Source organism: Condylura cristata, unplaced genomic scaffold, assembly GCF_000260355.1.
Source record: "Condylura cristata isolate star-nosed mole 26May11 unplaced genomic scaffold, ConCri1.0 scaffold00008, whole genome shotgun sequence".
Lineage (NCBI taxonomy): Eukaryota > Metazoa > Chordata > Mammalia > Eulipotyphla > Talpidae > Condylura > Condylura cristata.
In genome coordinates, this window is record NW_004567109.1 from 12,642,151 (window position 1) to 12,662,961 (window position 20,811).

General features: G+C 54.6%; 2 protein-coding genes across 2 annotated transcripts; one reads left to right on the top strand and one right to left on the bottom strand.

The window, feature by feature from the left end:
- The first annotated feature begins 517 nt into the window (after positions 1-517).
- Positions 518-10,120, top strand: NUDC (nudC nuclear distribution protein). Its single transcript, XM_004678665.2, has 9 exons — positions 518-731; positions 2,665-2,742; positions 6,739-6,942; positions 7,030-7,095; positions 7,781-7,900; positions 7,990-8,184; positions 9,202-9,285; positions 9,372-9,490; positions 9,854-10,120. The coding sequence occupies exons 1-9, from the start codon at positions 651-653 to the stop codon at positions 9,903-9,905; spliced, it is 999 nt and encodes a 332-aa protein (XP_004678722.1). The 5' UTR covers positions 518-650; the 3' UTR covers positions 9,906-10,120.
- Positions 10,121-12,253: 2,133 nt separating this feature from the next.
- KDF1 (keratinocyte differentiation factor 1) lies at positions 12,254-14,355 on the bottom strand. The gene is made up of 3 exons (XM_012722161.1): positions 13,317-14,355; positions 12,872-12,946; positions 12,254-12,379 (listed from the first exon to the last, which is right to left on the bottom strand). The coding sequence occupies exons 1-3, from the start codon at positions 14,353-14,355 to the stop codon at positions 12,297-12,299; spliced, it is 1,197 nt and encodes a 398-aa protein (XP_012577615.1). The 3' UTR covers positions 12,254-12,296.
- Positions 14,356-20,811: the final 6,456 nt, after the last annotated feature.

Below are 20,811 nucleotides of genomic sequence, written 5' to 3' on the forward strand. Positions count from 1 at the left end.
CAGTGCAAAATGAAAATGTGGGGGTTTTCCTGTGCAAAAATTAAGCACTTCTGGACTGTAACAAGAGCTGGAACTCAAGCATAGAGCTACGCCCCGAGGCCGCGGTGACTGCCCAGTCCACGAAGCCTGAACTGGTGAAGACGTAGCCTGTCTCTTGGGCAAGTCTCTTTTCCATCAGGGTCTCACTTCACCGGTGGGAGAAATAGAAGATGAATAAGATCACTTTTGGTACCCCCATTTTACATGCTGGAGGTAACCCGCAAGGTGAGGAAGAAAAGTTTGTCTCTTTATAACCTCACCCCCACCCATTTGAGCTCAGGGCTTTCTGGAAGGCTCCAAAGCTTCTGGTGACCATAGCAACTCACGCCAAACTCCTGGGCCCTCGGCTCCGCCCGCCGCTTCAGGAACCTGCTTGCTGATTGGCTCAGGGTGTCGACCAATGGTTGGCGAAGCGGGCTGTGTGCCGTGCGGCTAGTGGCCGAGAGCTGGGAAGAAGGCGGGCTTGGGCGGCGGGCACGTGCGTGTTTCCGGCTCCGCTGCGGAAGGCCGAGCACTGGAGCCGTTGGGCCGGACGCAAGCCGCAGCGGCGGGGCGAGCGCGGGGCGCGAGTGCGGAGCTCTGGTCTGCGAGCGTAGCCGGGAGCCGGCGCGATGGGCGGAGAGCAGGAGGAGGAGCGGTTCGACGGCATGTTGCTGGCCATGGCGCAGCAGCACGAGGGCGGCGTGCAGGAGGTAACGGCCCGCGCGACGTTGGCCCGGCCTGGCCCAGCGGCGCCCGCCCACAGGGGCGGCTAGAGCCACGTTCCCTCTGCCCTCCTCTGCCTTCGAGGGTCGAGACCCACCCGTGGGCCTCCGGGCCCCCTCCTTTTTCGCCGTGCCCCCGCTTCCGGTCTGGCCACCCTGCCGCGCGTCCCTTAGTAGCTATCGGGCCCGCGGCTTGCCTCAGTCATTCCGTTTTAGCAACTCCAGCACCCCTGAACACGCCCCAAAGCCCCCAAAGGCCTTGGGATCGCTACCCTCACCCCTAGCTTCTGCCTTAGACTCCACACTACCTTCCCGTTTCGCTTTTGATAGTCGCCCCCGAAGAGCATCCCTGAGGATGCACCCCTTAGGTTCCTTGGGCCAGACTTGGTGATTTGCATCCATGAAGACTCGGGACGAGCTGCCCAATGTGTGCGGGGTGGGGTGAGGGCTGAAGGCGGCAGGGCGATGTTAGCACGTGGTCTTTTGCGGCCTCAAATAGGAGACGGTGTTCACCTCTGGTTTCCACCACCTACCAACTTGGGACTTTACCCGTCTCTAAACCGCTGCTTCTTTGTCTCTGAGAGAGCTAAGCATCCTCTTATCTCAATCTCCTTAGGTGAGTAGCGTGTTGAAACAAAGGAAACGAGAATTCTCAGTAATCAGGCGGTTTTATCCAACAAATATTTGTTGGGTGATTAATGTGTGTGTCGCACTCACTGGTCAGGGTCCTGGAGATGACAGATGTGAGCAGAAACCTGTCCTTCTCTTGATGGCACTTACAGAAGAGCTTTTCACCAGTGTAGTTCACATGTGGTAACTAGACCCAATTGATACATTGTGTAGGAATTCCAAGGGTCAACCAGTAGATTCTGGAGTTTGGAGCAGAAATATGGAAAATTAGAGTGGAAAAGCCTGTTAAGATCAGCCCAGAGCTTGTCTATGAAGAGACCAAGGGGCATAGTACCTTCCCAAGACCATCCAACAGTCTTCTGACCTGGATGCCACCAGACTGCTAGGCCAGGGTGCTTTCCGTAGCCCGTTTCACCAGGGACAAGTCCTCATTGAACTTTCCATTCCCATTCTTTGGCTTAGGTGCTTGTGATAACCAAGGACTCTGAAGCCCTTTGAGGTTAGGGGCAAGTTACTGATTTGTGTGAAAGGCTGCCTTCCTTGGCCCTAAGTTGTTGACACAAACTCGAGTTGGGAGTGAGTTCATTTTTGAGTGAATTGAAAACATGTAGAAACAGGAGTCCAAGCAATGGAGATAAGTTCTGGCGTTCGATTTAGAACATATAAAAGGTTCATATGTGCTAATCCTGCATTACTGCTAGATCTTCACATTCAAGAGTCTGACGTGGTGCCAGATGCCAGGCAGTGGAGACAGAACAAGCTGTGGTTCTTGGTGCCTATTTGTGAAGAGCTCATGCTCTCCCAGAGGCCTCAGGGGCCACTCTCAGGTCCTTGCCTCTGTTACCTCGCTTGATCCTTGAAAGATCCCTATAAACAGGCCCTGTGTCTATACCTAAGAAATGTCCCTAAGTCACAGTCTGATACTGTAGCCTAGGCTCTCGACATCTTGGCTACACCAGTACCTCAGCCAGTCTCAGGTTGGCCTCAGCAGCTGCACCAGTCCAAGTCTAGGGTGGGCTTTGGTATTAGTGTGGCGAGGAAGGTGCACCCAGGCGTGTACACATATACATGAGAAGTGAGAAGCCCACCTTCAGGGATCTGCGTAAGGTGAGGTTAGGCATCCTGTCACAAGCCACCAAGGTAGGACCTGTTGGAGAGGGCGTCTCCTCAGTCGGGAGGCTGGCTCGTGGGTAAAACAGTCAAGCCCCATCCTATACTAAGGAGTTGACTTCTGTGTGGGCCAGGGGCTCTCCAAGTGGCATCATCACATCGTGGATCTTCTGTCTTCCAGCTTGTGAATACTTTCTTCAGTTTTCTTCGACGCAAAACAGACTTTTTCGTTGGAGGAGAAGAGGGGATAGCAGAGAAGGTGAGTGTTGGGGACCGCTGCCCTTTGGGCATATATTTCTTCATATGGAAAGCTCACCTGGCCTTCCGTTGATACACTAATATGATTTTGGCACAAATGAGATGCCAAGGTCAAGGGGTGGGATGGAAATCCCCTCTGCTTGCCAGGCACTTTTGCCAGTTTCCCATGATCCTTTAACAGTTTGTTGTTGCCATTTTATAAGTTAGGAGATTGGCGCAGAGTGTTGAGCACTTGGTGCAAAGTCTTCAACTGAGTTGTGTGAGAGCCAGGGTTGGACCGGTGGCTTTTTGCCGGTGATACCATGTTTGTTGATTCCCACTGAGGATGCTTTGTCTAATTTAAAAAAAAAAAAAAGATTTATTTATTTATGCACATAGTAACTGGGGTACAGTCCAGAGGGGTGGGGGGGTGAATTCACCAGACAGCGGGGCCAGAACAGGCAGTGTTTGTTTAGAACTGGTAGGGTGTCGGCCAGCAGTGTGTGGGCAGGGGTTGAGGCGGGTGAGAGGCTTCACCAGAGAGAGTGGGGAACTGGTAAGATCTACTGACATACACTGCTGAGGAGAGCAGTGGGTGAGGCAGGAGAGGCCTGCACCTTGTGGGTCAGCTCACACAGGATGAACTCAGTGTGGTTTGTTCTCAAAAAACTTGATAATAGAGCTGCCACATGATCCAGCAGTCTCACTTGTGTATATCCTCAAGAATTGCAGAGGTTTGTTCACGTTCATGGTACTTATTCACAGTAGCCAGCAGGTGGAAGCAGACCAGGGGTCTGGACAGCAGATAGTGTCGTTTAAGGAGAGCAAAGTGAAAAAGAGACCAGAAGCGACAAATGCTGGGGACCATGTGTACAAGAAGGAACTGCAGCTGCTCTTGGTGGCCTGCAAGCTGATCTAGCCTCTGTGGAAAAGGATGGGGAGCATTTGCAAAATAGTGAAATTAGCTCTACCGTGTGACCCAACAACTCCCTTCCTAAATACCCAGGAATAGAGACACTAATTTGAAGGTTTATATGCACTCCTGTTCATTGCAAAACTATCTGCAATAATCAAGCTTGGGAAACAACCTAAGTACCCAAGGACAGATGCATGGATAAAGATGTACAGAATGGAATACTGTTCAGATCAAAAGAGAAGATGAAGTCTTGTGTTGTTACCAAAAAAAAAAGGGATAAGCACTCATTGTGTGGCTCCACTGACATGGAGTTAAGAAGAGGCGTGTGTCCTCTCCCTTAGAGTTGGGGAAGTGTCTCCTTCCATGGTCAGGTTCGGACCTCATGCCTTTGGATTCGGCTTAAGTACCTCTCAGGTCTCCCCTGGCCAGGCTGGCGGGGACCACTCTTTACTCCTTTGTGGCCCAGCAGCGGTGAGGGGAAGCTGGTTTCCAGGTGTGCACTCAGCAGCCTGGGCCTGTCCCTGGCAGCGGTTTTGCTCTCCTTCTCCCTTGCCCACTCTGCTGGGCTTGGTTCCTAAGGTGGGTCAGGACACAGACTTGATTCTGAGCCTGCTGGTTGGCTCCTGGGGGTGGACTAGACAGCACCCAAGGTCTTTGCCTCACACTGGGCCAGAGGCCCAGGTGATTGGCCTTGACTCCTGGTGCTTCAGCTTCTGTCCTCACCTAACCTCTGGGAGCTAGGAAGGAACAGGATGAATGGGATGTGCATGATTCACTGAGTGACCCGAGAGAGGAGAGGGCCCTTGGCCCTGCTTGGCAAATGGCTTGAGGTCAAGGACTCTGTGTTTAGGAACATGGGCCCAAGGCCTTGTGATGGAACAGTCCTGCTCGGGTAACTGTCTCGACTGATTTCTGTCAACACTGGAGTGGCGTTCAGGTGTTGGCTCAGTCTGGAAGGGCTCATTTCATTTCTTCTACACTTAAACCATGCTTTGTGGACCCATTTGGTTTGGGAAGTGCTTTTGGTACCCTTCACCCTTGCAGAGAATGGAGCTATTGCAGTGTGCCATGGGCTTGGAGGTTGGGGTGGTGGGAGGAATTGGCATCAGATGAACGAGAAACCACAGGGCGCATTTGGCAAAACCTTGGGTCTGGGAGCCCACGGTGACTTGGTGACCCTGAGCCTCACGTCGGTCCCTCACCTCTGGCAGACCCCGTCCTCTGGCACAGAGATGCTTGAAACATGGTTTACTGACCACTGATCATGCGTGGGTACCCTGCAAGCCCTGGGGTGTGGGTCCACACAGTTGCGTTTCCCAGCTGAGCATGTGTCTAGGCTGCTGAAGTAGCCCAACCGAGACTCACTTCGAGACATTTCATGGTCCTGCAGGGTGAGTAGACATTTACTAGTGACCTGGGCAGGGACAGGTACATTCTAGGCAGAGAACAGCTTGTGTGAGACTGCCTTTTTAAGATTTATTTGTTTATGCATACAAGAACTGGGGTACAGGCTAGAGGTGTGGGGTGGGGGGTGAGAAGATACACCAGAGACAGAGTGGGGAGCAGTACAGGCTGACTGATTAAACTACACTGCTGAGGGGAACAGCAGGCTGGACAGCAGAGGTCTGTTGCGCCTCGTGGGCCATCTCCCGGGCTGGGATCAAACTCGTGCTGCAGTGTCTGCAGACAGCTTCATAGTGCTGAGACTTAACCCCTTGTGCCACCAGGGAGGGCCCGTGAGGCTGCTTTTAGAAATAATAAAGGCACAAAAAGGCCTCTGGGTCACGGAGGTGTGGCTCAGGTGAGCCTGAGACTTGACCAGGAGGACTTGTTAAAACTACAGAGGCTTGTACCCTCCCTGGGGGCACAGTGGCTTAAAGCAAGGCATTGTGTTGCTATCTGTGGCCACTGCAGCATAAATTCGATCCCTGGCCTGGAGGTGACCCACATGGCGCAGCAGACCTCCTCTGAACCACCCGCTGCTCCCCTCAGCAGTGTACTTCATTGATCTGCCTGTTCTGCTCCCCACTCTGTCTCTGGTGAAGCCTCTCACCACCTCTGGCCTACATCCAAGTTCTTATATGCGTAAATAAATAAAATCTTTAAAAATAAAACTATAGATGCTGCACCCCAGGGTTTCTGATTCGGGAGGTCTGCAGTGGGGCCTGAGGTATAGCATTTCTGCCAAATTCCGGGTGGTGCTGATGCTGCAGGTCAGGGAACCACACCTTGAGAGCTGGTCTTAGAAGCAAGGTGAACCATTCTCTCACTTTTCAAGGCCAAGGAGGTGTGCTTCCCCAGCTGCCAGCTGACGTGGGGCTGGCCTTGCTCACATCTCAGTCCTCACCTAGTCAGTTGCTGTGACAGATGGGGAATCTGAGGCGTAGAGTCAGTTGTTCACTTTTCCACAGCCTCAGCCAGACATCGCATGTTGGGAGGCCAGCTAATAGGATGTGGGTGGGAGTATGTTCGCAAGGTATTGTGGGAGAGAAAGGATTTGAACTTGACTGCACAGGCTGAGGAGAGGAGGAGAGGAGGAGAGGAGCCTGTTCCCTCAAGAAAGCGCCCTCTTGCTTCTGGACAGTGCTGCCCAGCAGGGGCGCATTCTGTGGACTCTGCAGTGGGTGAGGTCAGTCAGACCAGGCCGGTGTGGGCCTGAAGCTCGGAGGGGCTTCGCAGAGTGCTGAGACTGGAGCTTTGCTTCTGAGGGCTCGCGCTGAAGGGCAGGGTCTGCAGGTCTCTTACATCTGGTCTGCACAGTAACCCGAGTCAGATTCGGCCTCACCGACGAGGGATGTGAAACTTTACATGTTAAACAGTTTGTCAGAAATGGAAGAGTCAGAACTCAGGTTATACAACTTCAGTGTCCATGGTCTTAATCATAGACAGTATTTTTCAAAAAAAAACAAAAAAACTGCTATTCATTGGACGCAGGCGCTTTGCAGGCGTACTCAGGACAACGCATGTGGAGTCATCTTACAGATGGGGACACGGAGGCTGAGTGTATTACCTTACCCAGGAGGTAGTGATGGGACTGACCCCAGGCTTTGGGACACTGTCCCTTGCTTGCCCTGAGGCTTCATGACCTCCTTCCTTCCCCAGCTGATCACACAGACCTTCAACCACCACAATCAGCTAGCACAGAAGACCCGCAGGGAGAAGAGAGCTCGGCAGGAGACTGAGCGGCGGGAGAAGGCAGAGCGGGCAGCCAGGCTGGCCAAGGAGGCCAAGTCGGAGCCCTCCGGGCCGCAAATCAAGGAGCTGACTGACGAGGAGGCAGAGAGACTGCAGCTGGAGATTGACCAGGTAAGAGTGGGTCTCCGCCCTCACCTGCCTCATCCCCATTGGCACTGGGATGGACCCTCTGGCCAACTGCTGTGTCTTTTGCCACAGAAAAAGGATGCAGAGACTCCTGAGGCCCAGCTCAAGAACGGCAGCCTTGGCTCCCCAGGGAAGCAGGTGAGTGCAGAGGCTCCAGCGCTTCTGGGGCCTCCCAGCCCCCCCTTTCTCTGGAGTGTTTCCTTGGCTTGGGCGCTCCTCTTTTAGGTTCAGGATCCCAGTCAAGGCACTGGACCCGAGGACCGGGGTTTAAAAAATAAACTGACTGACTTTAAGCCTCGGCAGGAAGTCCGGGGGCCAGAGGGCAGTGCCAGCACAGCTGCTTGGGCGGGGGCCAGAAAGAGGAGAGTGTCTGGGTCTTTCTGGGGTATGCGACCCTCAGGTAGACCCCCGCTTACTCCAATCCAGCTTCCCAACAATCCTGGGGACATTGTTTGACTTTCCAGAGGTTCCTGTCTGAGATGAGGAATCTCAACTCTGCAGCCACAGAAAAAGGGTACTGATCGTTGCCTGGTTTTACTTAGGAACAGCCTCACTCCCTGGCCACCTTGTCACATTGGCTTCCCAGCTTCCCTGACTTGGACCCCCACCTGTGTCCCTTTCTGGCTGTCACAACCCCAAGTAGTGTCCTTTGTCACCTGGCAGACACTTGCTCAGGTGGCAGTCAGACCAGGTTTGAGCACTGGCACCCAGTGAACAGAGACCACCGTGCCTGTCTTTTGCCACTGTGTCCAATGCCACCCTGGGCCTGGCCCAGTGGGGTTCAGTCTGTCAAAGAAGTAACTGAGAACCCCTGGCTGAGCAGGAGGCTGAGGAGGATGAGGAAGAGGAGGATGAGAAGGACAAAGGGAAACTGAAGCCCAACCTTGGCAACGGGGCTGACCTGCCCAATTACCGCTGGACCCAGACACTGTCAGAGCTGGACGTGAGTGGCAAGGGCTGGGGTGGAGGTCAGGGGCCGTCATGGGATCCTGGGCGGCCCTAGGGCCTTCCTGACTGCCCTGTCCCGTGCAGCTGGCAGTGCCCTTCCGTGTGAACTTCCGGCTGAAGGGAAAGGACGTGGTGGTGGACATCCAGCGGCGGCACCTCCGGGTGGGACTCAAGGGGCAGCCGGCCATCATCGACGGGGAGCTCTACAATGAGGTGAAAGTGGAGGAGAGCTCGTGGCTCATCGAGGATGGCAAGGTGGTGACGGTGCACTTAGAGAAGGTACGAGAGATGTGGCTTCCGCCGTAGGCATCTGCTCGCTCCTGAGGGACTGCTGGGGCCTGGTGGGTATGACTCACTTGATTCTCTAACAAGACTTAAAGAAGGTCTGTTCCATGCTAGAGTCAGGAAAAGGGCCGCTAGAAATCTGCCTGGCGCCTTCTGCAGAGAGGGGGTCAGGACTGAAACAGCCTGGTCCAGAGCCGCCCGTTGTGCGCTTCAGTTCCGCATACGCGCAGCTGCCTACTCTGTGCATGGGCTGTTCTTTTTTTTTTAATTTATTTATGCATACTGAGAGAGAGTGGGGAGCAGAACAGGCAGGCTTGACTAAGTACACTGCTGAAGGGAGCAGCGGGCGAAAAAGGAGAAGTCCCTGCGCCATGTGGGTCACCTCCTTGGCAGGAATCGAACTTGTACTGCAGTGCTGCAGCCAGCTTCACAGTGCTGCACTTTAACCCATCATGCCACCAGGGAGGGCCCGTGCAGGAGCTGTTGTAAGAGCTAAAAGAGCAATCAGTGACACAGAAAATCACCCCCAGATAGCCTGTGTTTCCTCCCTCACTTTCCTTATGGAGGTGGGGCCCAGGCACCAATTGAAAAAGGGGGTTCTCCATTAGGTTGGGGTCAAAGGAGAGCATCCCTGGTACACGAGGCCTGACTGGCTGTAGCTGCCTCGAACCCCTTCATGTCCTTGCACTTGTATTCCTCCCACCTGAATGCCCTCCCCTCTTTCTTCGACTGGCCTCTGAAAAGCCCAGCCCTGTGTGTCACTTCTTTCTCTTCACCCCTGGTTAATAGCTCCCTCTGTACTATATCCTTCCCCTTATAACTGGCTTCTGCCTCCCTGGCTGCTGGGAAAGCAGGCATCTTGCTCACCTGCACCCCAGACCCCAGCACAGGCCTGCTTCTGGGTCCCGGGGGCGGGATGTGGGTGGGAGAAGCTTGGGTCTGGAAGGGTCAGTGCTCCCCTCGTCAGGGAGCCACCTCCCACCCCTGGTGCTCTGCCCCTCACTGCTCCAGATCAACAAGATGGAGTGGTGGAGCCGCTTGGTGTCCAGTGACCCCGAGATCAATACCAAGAAAATCAATCCTGAGAATTCCAAGGTGAGTCCTGTGGGGGCTTCAGCTGAGAGAGTGAGGGGGCCTGGCTCACCCCACACCTCACCCATCCTTTTACTGCCTGCCCCCAGCTGTCAGATCTGGACAGCGAGACTCGCAGCATGGTGGAGAAGATGATGTACGACCAGAGGCAGAAGTCCATGGGGCTGCCCACGTCGGATGAACAGAAGAAACAGGAGATTCTGAAGAAGTAAGCAGTGCTTGGGGCTTGGGGGCGGGGTTGGACCCGGGCGATAGCAACTCTGTGGGTCACCGGGCTGCCCTGCCCTGCCCTTTCCCGGTGAGACTGCGAGGTTTATGACACTTCACGGCCTTGCTCGCCTACCGTAATCACTCGCTGAGGTCATCTTGAGGGCAAGGCCGCCTTGGGTAGGGAGGTAGCTGGCGGTCATTGCCACCTACGGGACACAGGTTGAGCTGCTACCTCAGCTTCCAGCCTTGAGCTCACGTGGGCTCCAGGTTGCTCAGGGCTCTAAAAAGATCACACCCGGATGTGGGGCGGAGGAGGGGGGAGGAACAGCCCGTTTTACCTGTTTCTCCTTTCCCGCTCCAGGTTCATGGATCAGCATCCAGAGATGGATTTTTCCAAGGCCAAATTCAACTAGCCTCTGACAGCCTCTTGAACTTGTAGGACTGAGCCCCCAGCCATCCTCTTTGCTTCCTCACCCTTCCCTGGGACCTGGGGACCTCAGGATTGGGGCAGGTATGGGACTGGCCCGGCACACAGGTCCCAGGGCACCATGGGAGAGGGACTGGCTTTGGGATGGTCTTGTCCTCCCCGGTTGGCCTCCTGTTACACATTAAAACTATTTACCCAACACTACCACTGTCCTCCTTCCTCAGCTGGGAGCTGGGCTTTAACTCCTGTCTGCCACGTGACCTAGGCCAAGTCTTTGCCCCTCTCGGGGGCTTAGTTTCTCCTTACTGAGAGGGAGGAGTTAAAACAAGCTTCTGATGTGCATGTGATTCTGAGCAAATGTGAGTTTTTCTGGCTCTAGAACATATGGCAGAATCTTAAAGGGGCCTGTGACCCAGCAGAATTTAAGACCATTTTCATCCCCTGCTGTGGATGAAGTTTGTCCTTCATCCCTAAGTGTTTCTAAAACTACATACTTGTTGGGGCCTGGCCAGGAGGATCAAGTCCAGCTTGTCTCTTGTGTGTCTGACCTGGGCCTCCAGCATGGAGCGTTTCTCAGCCCGCCTATGGGGGCGCTGGGCTGAAGAGCTGCTCACCTCTGTCCGGATCCAGTCCTGGAGCTGGCACTTGTCCACTGTGACCAGAAAGCAGCGCTTACCACGTGCAGGCGCCACAGAAGTTACAATTAGGGCAAGAATGTCTAGTTGTGAGTGATTCCTGAATTTTCTGGAATATAACATGTATTTGTGGCATTTCAGGATAGCTTGTTTTAAGGACTTAGAGACTAGGCAATACCCAGCTTTGTAAACCTTTTTTTCAAGGAATGCCAGTGGTGGTTCCCAAGGCTGAACTTGGTCTTCAGGGCCAAGGAGAGAGCGGAGGGGCCTTAGCATGGCTGTTCTCTGCTGTCCGGTGGTAGCCCCTGGGCTTCAGCACCCTGTGGTCACTTTTATCTTGACCTGGATCAGACCGCAGAGCCTAAGGAGGGGGCCAGTTTTACCAGCTGAAACATTGCCTGAGGTCAGAGCCTCAGGGACTATCCGTGTCTCTGGTAGGAAGATGGCCAGGCAGGCAGCTGCCTAGTCACTTCCCAAAGGGGTGTGGGGCTGCTGGTGAGAGGGGCACAGGGTGGTTCTGGAAACCTCTGGCTAGTTCCTCAGTTGAGAATGGGCTTGAGCTTGCTCTGGCCTCACTGCTGAAAGGACTTACGCCCTTTTCTTTTTTTTAAATTTTCAACTTAACCATTTAACCTATTTTTTTAGCTTTAGTTTTATTTATATATATTTTACATTGTTCTTTTTTGTACAGTGCATGCTCTCTTCTTGAAAGGACTTAGACCTTTCTGTGGGGAGAAGTTAATCAGGAGCCTGAACTCCAAACAAGGAGACCTGCTTTTCCCCAAGAAGATCAGCTTGCTATGTTGGGGAGTCAGAACTACCAAGAGACCAGCTCCCAGGTGGAGGCAGTTGCTAGCAGCCGGACCCACTGAATTCCGAACCCCTCAAACCCCAGCTGCCCCCCGCAAAAGCACGGCCTGGCTCCAGGGCTGCTAACAAGGCCAAGAAGAGCGGTGTAGCTGTGTTCCATCAGCACTGGGGGTGGGGGGACTGATATGCTCAGGGTTGGGGACACTGCAGGATGGCAGACAAACTGACCTGTCGCCAGAAAGTTGGAAGAGTGGAGTCCAGTGTAGCCTGGCCAGAAGCACTGCTACCGTGCCCCCTTGCTAGAACCTTGTTAGGACCCCTTTGGCCCTCTTAAATGCTGACCCCAAAAGGTGAGCATCATTGCACCTCCTTAGCCTGCCAATTTCAACCCTGTGACACAAATCCAGGCTTGATGCTCCATCCTGGCTCCAACTCTGAACAGCTCTCAAGTAAATGGGGCAGAAAGCACATGTCACGGCAGAGACAAGCAGGCGGACCCTTTACCCTGTGCTGGCACCATGATCACGTTAACATGTAGAACGTCAGCCAGGAGCCCAACTGCTCGGCATGACGTGGCGTGGGCCCTGCCCACTGTCTGCCCCCAACCCAAGCCACCGAAGACAAGTTTTGTAGGGTTGGTTAAGGTAGGCGCTGGGTGGAATCGGATGCAATCCAGAAGGTAACTCCTAAGTCTTTGTTTTCCGTGCCTGGAGGCCCGGGCAGGGGTCAGGAAGTTCCGATCCAGGGGGTGAGGGCACTGTGGTCCAGTGAAATGCACGTGGTCCAGGGGCCAGGCAGCGTGGCAGGAGCAGCAGAGTGGGCACTGCTTCAGGGCTCATGGCCCGACCCCCCCCCACACACACACACACAGGGATCCTGGTCCCCCCTCTTCATTCAGGAGGCTGTGCTCAGAAGTGTTGGGGCCGCAGGGGTCAGCAGTACACCTGGAGCAAGGGTGCCCCTGATGAGTCTGTGTCTGTGCCCTGGAAGGACGAGTCATGGCTGGCCGGGTATCCTGAGGGGAAGGGAGGAGGGGACAGGCTGAGAGAGGGGAGGAGCTCCTTCAGGCCGTGGGCAGGGAGACACCTCGGAGCTGAGGGGGATTGGAGCTGGGTTAGTCTGGTCCCGGCTGGGTGACCCCCTTGTTCGTTTCTTGACCTCAGAGCCCCAGCTTGACTGTAGGGAGCTATTCCAGGGGCTGGTTGTCAAGGCCAAGCAGAGCTGTAGAAACCGCAGGGGGTGCCTTTTCAGCTCCAGAGGCTGGTCTCCCCTCTACTTTCCTCCCGGTGACCTGGCTTACAGGTTAGGGTCCCACCATGTGCCGCTTGTTTGTTCTTGACACCTGCCCCTCTAGTTCGGGGCAGCCTGCTGAAGCCCTTTTAGTTTGCAAGATTAGGGTAGTTTATAGCCGCTCAGGCTGCCTGTCCCTTTCTGATCCCATTCTCACCCACCCCGGGAGGAATGGGGTAAGTGGGGGCCTCAGGATATTCTCAAGTCAGGACCAAACCTGGGGTTCCATAAGGCCTCAGCTTCCGGGCAATGGCATCTGCAGTGGTCTCCTGGGAGATCTGCACCGTCAGTTCTAGGGAAAGAACATGGAACTACATTATTGTCAGGGCCTTTCAAGCCTCCTCACTGTTCCCAGCCCAGTGAAGACTAGAATAAGGTTAAAAAAAAAAAAAAATGCACGTGTTTGTGTGTACAAGGGTGGGTGAAACTTTTTGGTTAGGCCAGAGGGTCCAATTTCATCCGGGCTCTTGGCTCCTGCTAACCAGACCAGGTCTGGAAGCTGCCCTGGCTGGCGCTAGTGTGGGGCGGGGCCTCTTACCGGATGCAGAGAAGTGGAGAAAGCAGGCACTGTTAAGGGGTGGACCCCAGCAGCTCAAGGCTACTGCAACCCTCCCTTGGCCAGAGCCTCCACTCCGCCCCTCAGCCCCAGTGCCCCCACCTACCATCCTGGCTTAGCCCTGAGCCCACCATGGTCTCATGGCCACTGTCTGGGGCCGCAGCGGCAAGGGCAGTCGATCGCGAGGACCGCCTCTCCGTGGTCTGCGGACGGGCGCGGCTCTTGCGGGTACTGATGCGGATGATGCCCCGCACCAGGCGCCCCTCGGCATCCTGTTCATCGAGATGGTAATCCTGGGTGATGCTGCTGATGAGGTCGGAGATCTTGCTGGTCTTCTCCAGGAACACAGTGTCTGATGTGCACTTGGCCAGCTCGTCGATCTGATGCACGCTGAACAGCTCCGTCAGCTTCTTAAAGATGAGCACATCGATCTCCCGGCTCGACATGGAGCCGCTGCCCATCTCGGGCAGGTCCAGGTCCGACTCGTGGAAGGAGTAGTACTCCTCAGAGCCGCGGGGGCTGCTCGCAAGGGCGCTAGGCAGGCTGTGCCGCATGGGTGGGGGCGCGGCCAGCGGCTCCTTGCAGCAGGAGTCCGCGTCGGGGGCCGGGGAGGTGGCGCTGCGGCAGGGGTATACTGGGATGCCCTTGAGCTTGACGTCTGGGTAGCTGAAGCTGCTACCCGTGTTTGATTTGAGCCTCGGGCCATCCCGCCGACTGGGGGGTGCCCGGTCGGGGCTGGGAGGCACTCCGTTGTGCTCTTTGGCCCAGTCGGCTTCTGTGGCCCCCTCGGTGGAGTCCCCAGCGGACAAACAGGGGCTGCAGCCTCGAACACAGGCTCCGCAGCGCTGGAGGCAATCCCAGCAGCGGCGGACGCAGAAAGCAGCCCGGCACCAGTCCCACACCCAGGGTCGCCAGAGCGGGCAGCAGGCCGGGGGCTCAGTGGCTGGCTCAGCAGAACCGGAAATGAAGGTAAAGCTCTCGGGCCCGTGGTGGCCAGGGTCCTTGGGGTCTGCCTTGCGGGTGCGGCGGCTTGGTGGGTGCCGGGGTGGCTCCTCATATGCCTCCAGACACAGCTCTGATGGGCGCTCCCAGGGTCCCAAGCGTGGGGGCCCAGATGATGGGCGGGGGTGTCCGGGGCGGGGCATGGCTCATCTCGGGGTTTGCTGCCGCCGGCACCTGAGGGCGATGCCAAGGAGGAGTGAGGGTCAGAGGCGAGGCAAACCTGCACTGACAGAGGAGCTTCAGGCACTGGTTACTAAGCAGCCTGTGGTGGGGACGGGCCCAAGCACACCCATAACCCTCATCTAGTGCTGTTCTGCTCCCCAAAGAGGAAGTTCTCTCTGGGTCTAACCTACATGTCAGCATCTGGGACTTCACACCCATCGGGATGGCTGCTCTTGGAAAAGCAGGAAATAGCAAGCGTTGGTGAGGATGCGGGGAAGCTGGCGCCCTCGTGCACAGCTGTGGGAATGTGAGCAGGGCAGCCGCTGGGGAAACAGGGTGGCCGTCCCTCCACAAGTTACAGCCTCGCCTTACGAGCCAGCAGTTCCACCTTTGGGTGTATATTCTGCAACGGATACACATGTCTCTCTGCGGGGATCCTACGCCTGGGGCCTGGTCTCCCCCAGTTTCTCCCCATGGTAGCCCAGCCAGCAGAGGCTCGGAGGCCGCACAGCACGTGTCCTTCCATGCGACTCTCCAGAGCTTGATCTTTGCCACGGCCGCCTTCCCTTCTCCAGGCCCTCCCTTCAGAACCAACAAGGAACCGTAACAGGCCGCTGTCAGTAGTTCAGTCCAGCTCAGGTTGCTCTCCTAGTGCTTTGGCACTAAGCACTTTTTGCTTCCTTTGATTAGACAAGAAAGCCGAGCCACAAAATACAGCCACTTTCGCTTTTTTAATTAGGTTGCTTGTAGGCTCAGAGCTAAGACCTCAGTCATCCCATAGGCACTGAGCCTGTCAGGCCCTGCAGATGTAGGTTGTGAATCCTTGTGATTCCCACATGCTTTGGTAGGGAAAAAAGGTGGAGATGGAAGTGGCAGGACAGAGGAGGCTTCATGGGAGTAAATAACTCTGCTGAAGGATGAGGGAACATTGTCTAGTGGTGGACTCAGGAGGATCCTTATCACAAAAAGGGGTTTATTGGGCAGTGACTGTCTTTAGCCTGGGCTTTTGAAGACTGGTTCCTTATTTTTTTTTTAATCCCTGATGGCACTGGGTTCTCCGAACTGGCAGTGGGGAGGTAGTGGGGCGGGGGGGGGGGGGGCAGATGTCTGTGTCCTAGCTCCATTCTGGCTCTAATAGGCAGTGTGCCTCAGGCAAATCAATGTCACCTCCCTAAACAAGGCTACCGTCACTCTCGGGCACTATCAAGACTCTCATTCTGGCCACCTCCATTCCAATCTACTTGTAGCAGCCAGTGAGAACTTAAAAAGAATCTGCAGAAACCTGGCAGACACCACTTTAATCAATATGATCAAAGTTAATATCGAATAATGGGGCAAACCAGCACTGTGCCTCCGGATACTATGGGTAGACTGAGGAGGCCGCCACCGACAAGGCAGCCCTGAGGAAGGGTGCACAACTGAACCCCATCATGAGGAAGCATCAGGCAACCCCTGCTGATGGGCAGGACAACTAAACCGATCAAGGGCAGAAACTGGTGAAACAGACTATATTTGAAAATAGACTATATTTAATAGAATTAGGTCAATGTTTTCTGAATTTGATTCCTATAGTTATGGAAGATAACATTCTTCTTCTTAGGAAATGTATCGGTATTTAGAGGTTAAGGAGCATGATTTCTGCAAAATAGTCTGAAAAGTTTCCAGGAAACCAGAAGGTAAGGTATATGTGAATAGAGAAAAAAGGGGAGGGAGGGAATCTCAGCCATGGTGAAGGGTGACGGGGAGAATGCAGGAGGTCTTTGTTCCTACAGCTCTTCAGCCCATTCCCCCATTCCCACTCAGCACTCCTTCTCCAAGTACCCTCCGGAACCCAAGATAATGGGACCCCCAAATCTTCTCTGGGCTTTCTGTAAGCTGAGTCAGGCTTGAGCCCACTGTTCGGAGGTAAGTATGGATGGCCCCGAGAGACTGACTCCTTTCTGCCTCAGTGTCTGGAAGGATTCGGTTCAATAATGCTTTGGGGGCTGACTCATGGTACAACCATGGCTTTTGAGGGAAAAGAAAAAGGACGTAGGCCCTAGGCTGACTGGAGTGGGGGGGGAGCAGTAGTCTGAGGGGGAAGAGGGTGAAATCCAAAGATGAAATTGTAAGATGTGATTTTAAAGTAGTTAACAACCCAGAGGACGAGTGGTTAAAAATCCTTAGCCATGGTTTGAGTAATGGGGTGGATATGGAGTCACTCGTTCACTCACTTAACACACATTTGCTGAGGGCCTTCAGTGTGCCAGACACTACTACCTTCTATGGAGACAGTGGTAAAACAGACCAAATCCCTAAACTCAGGAGTTTGCATTTTAGTGAGAGCTGATTATTGGACGTTGCTCTTAGTGCTTTAAATGCATTAAATCAATTACCTCTCACTGCCCTGTGTATAAGTGTTATTGTTACTATCACTATACTGAGACAGAGAAGATGAATAAGCAGCCACACATCTGCTTGTACCCAAGCAGCCTGGCCCAGACTCTCACTACGCCATCTCGTCCGTCCCTTGGGAGGACAGGGCAGTGAAAGTGGCTCTGCCCGCTCTCCACAGCCTGCGCCCAAGGTGCCCACACAGGCAGCCCCGAGCCATCCAGCCTCAGGTCTTAGAAGATGAACACATCTGCACAGTTTCAGCCATACTGAATTCGGGTTTGTAAGAACATCAAAGGTTTACTGATGATAGTCTGGGTCACTCTCCTCCCCCGCCTCCAAGGCTTTGGGGTTCACTGTTTATTAAATTCATCCCACAAATATTTACTGAACATCCACCCCTCCCCTCCCCCAAACACACTACTAAATGCTGGGAGCCGAAGTGAATGGGCAAGAGGCATGCTCCAGCCCCAGGGGACCTCCCTTTATTCAGCACTCACATTGCCCTGCAGGTATTAGAGCTCCACTTTCACATCAGGTATCCGGATGCTCCCAGGTGAAAAGAGATACCTAGCTGGAAAGGGATGGAGCAGGATTTGAACTGTGGTCCCCAGACTCCAGAGCCCACATTGCAGGTGCCACACATTTTGAACAGGGGTGGAATAAGGAAAGAGCTCAAGAACTGGGGTGAGGACAGTGCCTAGCCTCGGTTTGTCCCCCCCCCCCCAAGTTTTCAACCCTCCTGAAATCACACTCAGGCAGTTTTATGCAAGTTATACCACCTCCATCCCTTCTCCCAAATCCTAGAAACACCCCTCATTTGGTTCTGTGAGGGAAGCTCTCCACCTCCCACTTCCCGGGGCAAGATTCTTGGCCTCAATTTTCTCAGCTATAACAAGAGGGGAGAGTAGTGTCTTTGTGGCATATCCCTGAGGACTGGCATCTGGGAGGGGCTACATTTTTGGTCACCCATAGCACAGTAGCATCTTTGCGGAGGTCAGGAGGTCCCAGGATTCTGGCATGCCCGCCCCAAACATCTCCTGGGTTCTCTCCCCCTCCCCTTTAGCCTCTGAAAACTCACGCACCGACACCCTGGGGTCTCTCTCCATAACCTCCTTCCTAAGTCCCCGAGACAGATCTAAACGCGCCTCAACCCCCGTGTCCAGACGAGCCTCTCGCTGGGGCAGGAGGTGCGCCCCAGTCCTGCCCATGAAACAGACCAGGCATCCGTGCACCCTTGATCTCCTGCCCCAAAGGCTCAGCCCGCGACTCCCGCATCCGCGGGCACCTAGACCCTGGCACAGCCCGTCGGACCAGCACAGCCTCGACACCAACAATGCCCTCGGGGCGAGCACACCCTCTCCAGATGTTGGGGCCCTCCGCCTGCGGGAGGACCAGCCTCCCTCCCGCCTGACACCATTCCTCAGGGCGAGCACCGCCCCCTCCCCGTCCCGACACGGCCCCCGGGCAAGCACCGCTCTCGCCCCGAGCCGGCGCAGCCCCAAGCGTAAAGCCGGCCACCCCTCACCCAACTCTGCCCGCCCAACCCAGGCGCCCGCTCAGGCCGCTCCCCGGTCCGGCCCGCGCACCCCGGAAGTGGGAGGGTGGCCCCCGAGGAACCTGTCCCGGGCCGCTCCCCTGCCCGGGCGTTGCCTCGAGGGTCTCTCCACACTGGCGCCGCCCTGGTTCGCGCCCCCTCGGGCCCGCGCGGGGCTTACCTGTCCCGCCAGGTGAGCCGCCTCCGGCTCGGCCCCTCCCCCCGCCCCCCTCGCCGCTCACCTGGGGCGCAGGTGAGCGTCTCGCGGGAGCGCCGCACGGGCTGCCGCTGGGGACACACTTCCTGCCTCCGCGAAGCGCCGCGGCGCACCTGGGCCGAGGCCCCGCCCCGGGGCTGGGCGGACGGGCCCGCGCTGTGGGAGTCTCCCTGGGCCTAGGCCGGGTAAGCTGGGCCTGGCGGGAGGGTAGACAGAAGCAGGCTCTGTGTCCGGATCTGCCAAGTGGGCGTGCGGCCCTAGTGGTCTCTGAGCGCCTGGTGACCACCTGCCTAGGCCTTAAGGGCCCAGCTCAAAGGCCTTGTCTTCCCTGACCGCTAGGCTGTTTCACGTATACGTTTATTTCCCTGTGCTTCTTTATCACAACACTCCACATACTGTTTTTTCTCTCCTCTGTCTCCTCCCAGGGAACAATGCTAGTCTCCCGGTGCCGATGGCAAGGCCTGGCTTATGCTAGGTGCTCCACTAATAATCTCTGGACTGACAGACTGGGCTGGGTTTTTTCCCTTTGTCCTGAGGGCCCATATTAAATGAGGCAGAACTGGGGGTTTGGTTCCTCTGCTTGCTGGTCAATTCATGTTCTCTCTTGGGGTGTGGGGGAACACAGGAAATCTGCAGGTGAAAACAAGTACCTCTGCTCTGGGGCCTGGGAGCCCATGGAGGGGTTGGGGGGGCGCCCATGTAGTCCTGAAAGAAGCATCTGGAATCAGCACAGGTGGCCCAAATGGGCTGTGATCACCATATCCCTTGAGGTCTTTGTAAGGGGCACTTCACTGAGTAACAAAAAAGGTCGGGTCTCAGACTATCCTGCTCCCCTTAGTGACAACTTAAAAACAGTAACAGTCCGAGGAAAACGTGACTTTTGGGGGCACCTGTAGGATCCAGCCTAAACTAGTTATAATCTATATACAGAAAAAATTCACCCTTTAGTGTAAAATTCTGAGTTTTGAAAAATGCATGTAGTTAGGTAACTACCACCACAATCAAAATATAGATCAGGTCCGTCACCCCACACAAATTCCTCTAAACCTCTCTGACGCCAGTCCTTGCTCTCAACCTCAGCCCTTGACAATGGATGTTTTTCTGTCTCCATAGTTGTGCCTTTTCCAGAACATACTTGGTTGTAAGTATACAGAAGCACACTACAAAACTGCTTCTGTCCAATCCAAAGTGGAGATTAATAAGTAAGAATATGACAGCTGCAGACCTCTCCTGTCCTGCTCCCCTCAGCAGTGGATCTCAGTGGATCTGCCTATTCTGCTCCCCACTCTGTCTCTGGTGAATCCTCTCATCCCCCACACCTCTGGCCTACACTCAGTTCTTGTAAGCATAAATAAATCTTTTTTAAAAAAGGAAGGAAAGGGCCCTCCCTGGTGGCGCAGCAGGTTAAAGCACAGCTAAGAAGCTAAAGCCACTTCAGCATGAGTTCAATCCCCGTCTGCCCGAAGGTGACCACATGGTGCAGAGACCTCTCCTGGCCCGCCCACAGCTCCTCTCAGCAGTGTACTTCGTCAGTAGGCCTGTTCTGCTCCCCAATCTCCCACTCTGTCTCTGGTGAATCCTCTCACCACCCCTGCACCTCTGGCCTGTACCCTAGTTCTATATGCATAAATAAAATAAGTCTTTAAAGAAAAAAAAAGGAAGAATATGATTTCTCACCCTCCGTCCTTGAGCTCTCTCTAGCGCCAGCCTTGCCTCTTCCCAGCTGTGTGGCTTTGGAGGGTCACATTCCTTCGTCTCATCTGTAAAATGGGGATAATAAGTTTCCCCTAGAGCCTGTTTAGTGGAGGCTACTTAGTAGTCAGCTGCTGAAGCACTTAGTAGTTATTCTGATCACAGCCAGCGGGAATGGAAACCTCTCGCCTCAGCCGCTATTCCCAAGGGCTCTCCCCTACAAAAGCGCATTTGAAACTGTCAAACCCACTAACACTCCAGCATATACCCCAACGAACAGACAACTGGATTTCCACTTAGACGCCAGGATTCACTGAAACATTATTTACCAAAACCAAAAGGCCCACTAGCTGGTAATGGAGAAGCAAAATACTGTGTAAACACACAATGGAATGTTATTCAGCCAGAAAAACAATGAAGTTCTATTTTATTTTTTAAAAACAATGAAGCTTTAATACCCTCTATGAAATAGATGAATTTTGAAGACATTATGCTAAGTGAAATAAACCGGACACAAAGGGCAAATCGTCCACTTAGAAAAGTCACATTTATGGAGACAGATGAACAGCAGCATGGGCGGGAGGAGGGGGTGTAGGAGTTGCTTTACGGGTACAGAAT

Coding starts and splice junctions, on each gene's coding strand:
- NUDC (XM_004678665.2), top strand. CDS start 651: ATGGGCGGAGAGCAGGAGGAGGAGCGGTTCGACGGCATGTTGCTGGCC. Junction 7,901..7,989: donor AGACACTGTCAGAGCTGGAC/GTGAGTGGCAAG, acceptor TGTCCCGTGCAG/CTGGCAGTGCCCTTCCGTGT. Junction 9,286..9,371: donor TCAATCCTGAGAATTCCAAG/GTGAGTCCTGTG, acceptor GCCTGCCCCCAG/CTGTCAGATCTGGACAGCGA.
- KDF1 (XM_012722161.1), bottom strand. CDS start 14,355: ATGCCCCGCCCCGGACACCCCCGCCCATCATCTGGGCCCCCACGCTTG. Junction 12,947..13,316: donor CTCAGGGCTAAGCCAGGATG/GTAGGTGGGGGC, acceptor TTCTTTCCCTAG/AACTGACGGTGCAGATCTCC. Junction 12,380..12,871: donor GAGGCCTTATGGAACCCCAG/GTTTGGTCCTGA, acceptor CCTTCCCCTCAG/GATACCCGGCCAGCCATGAC.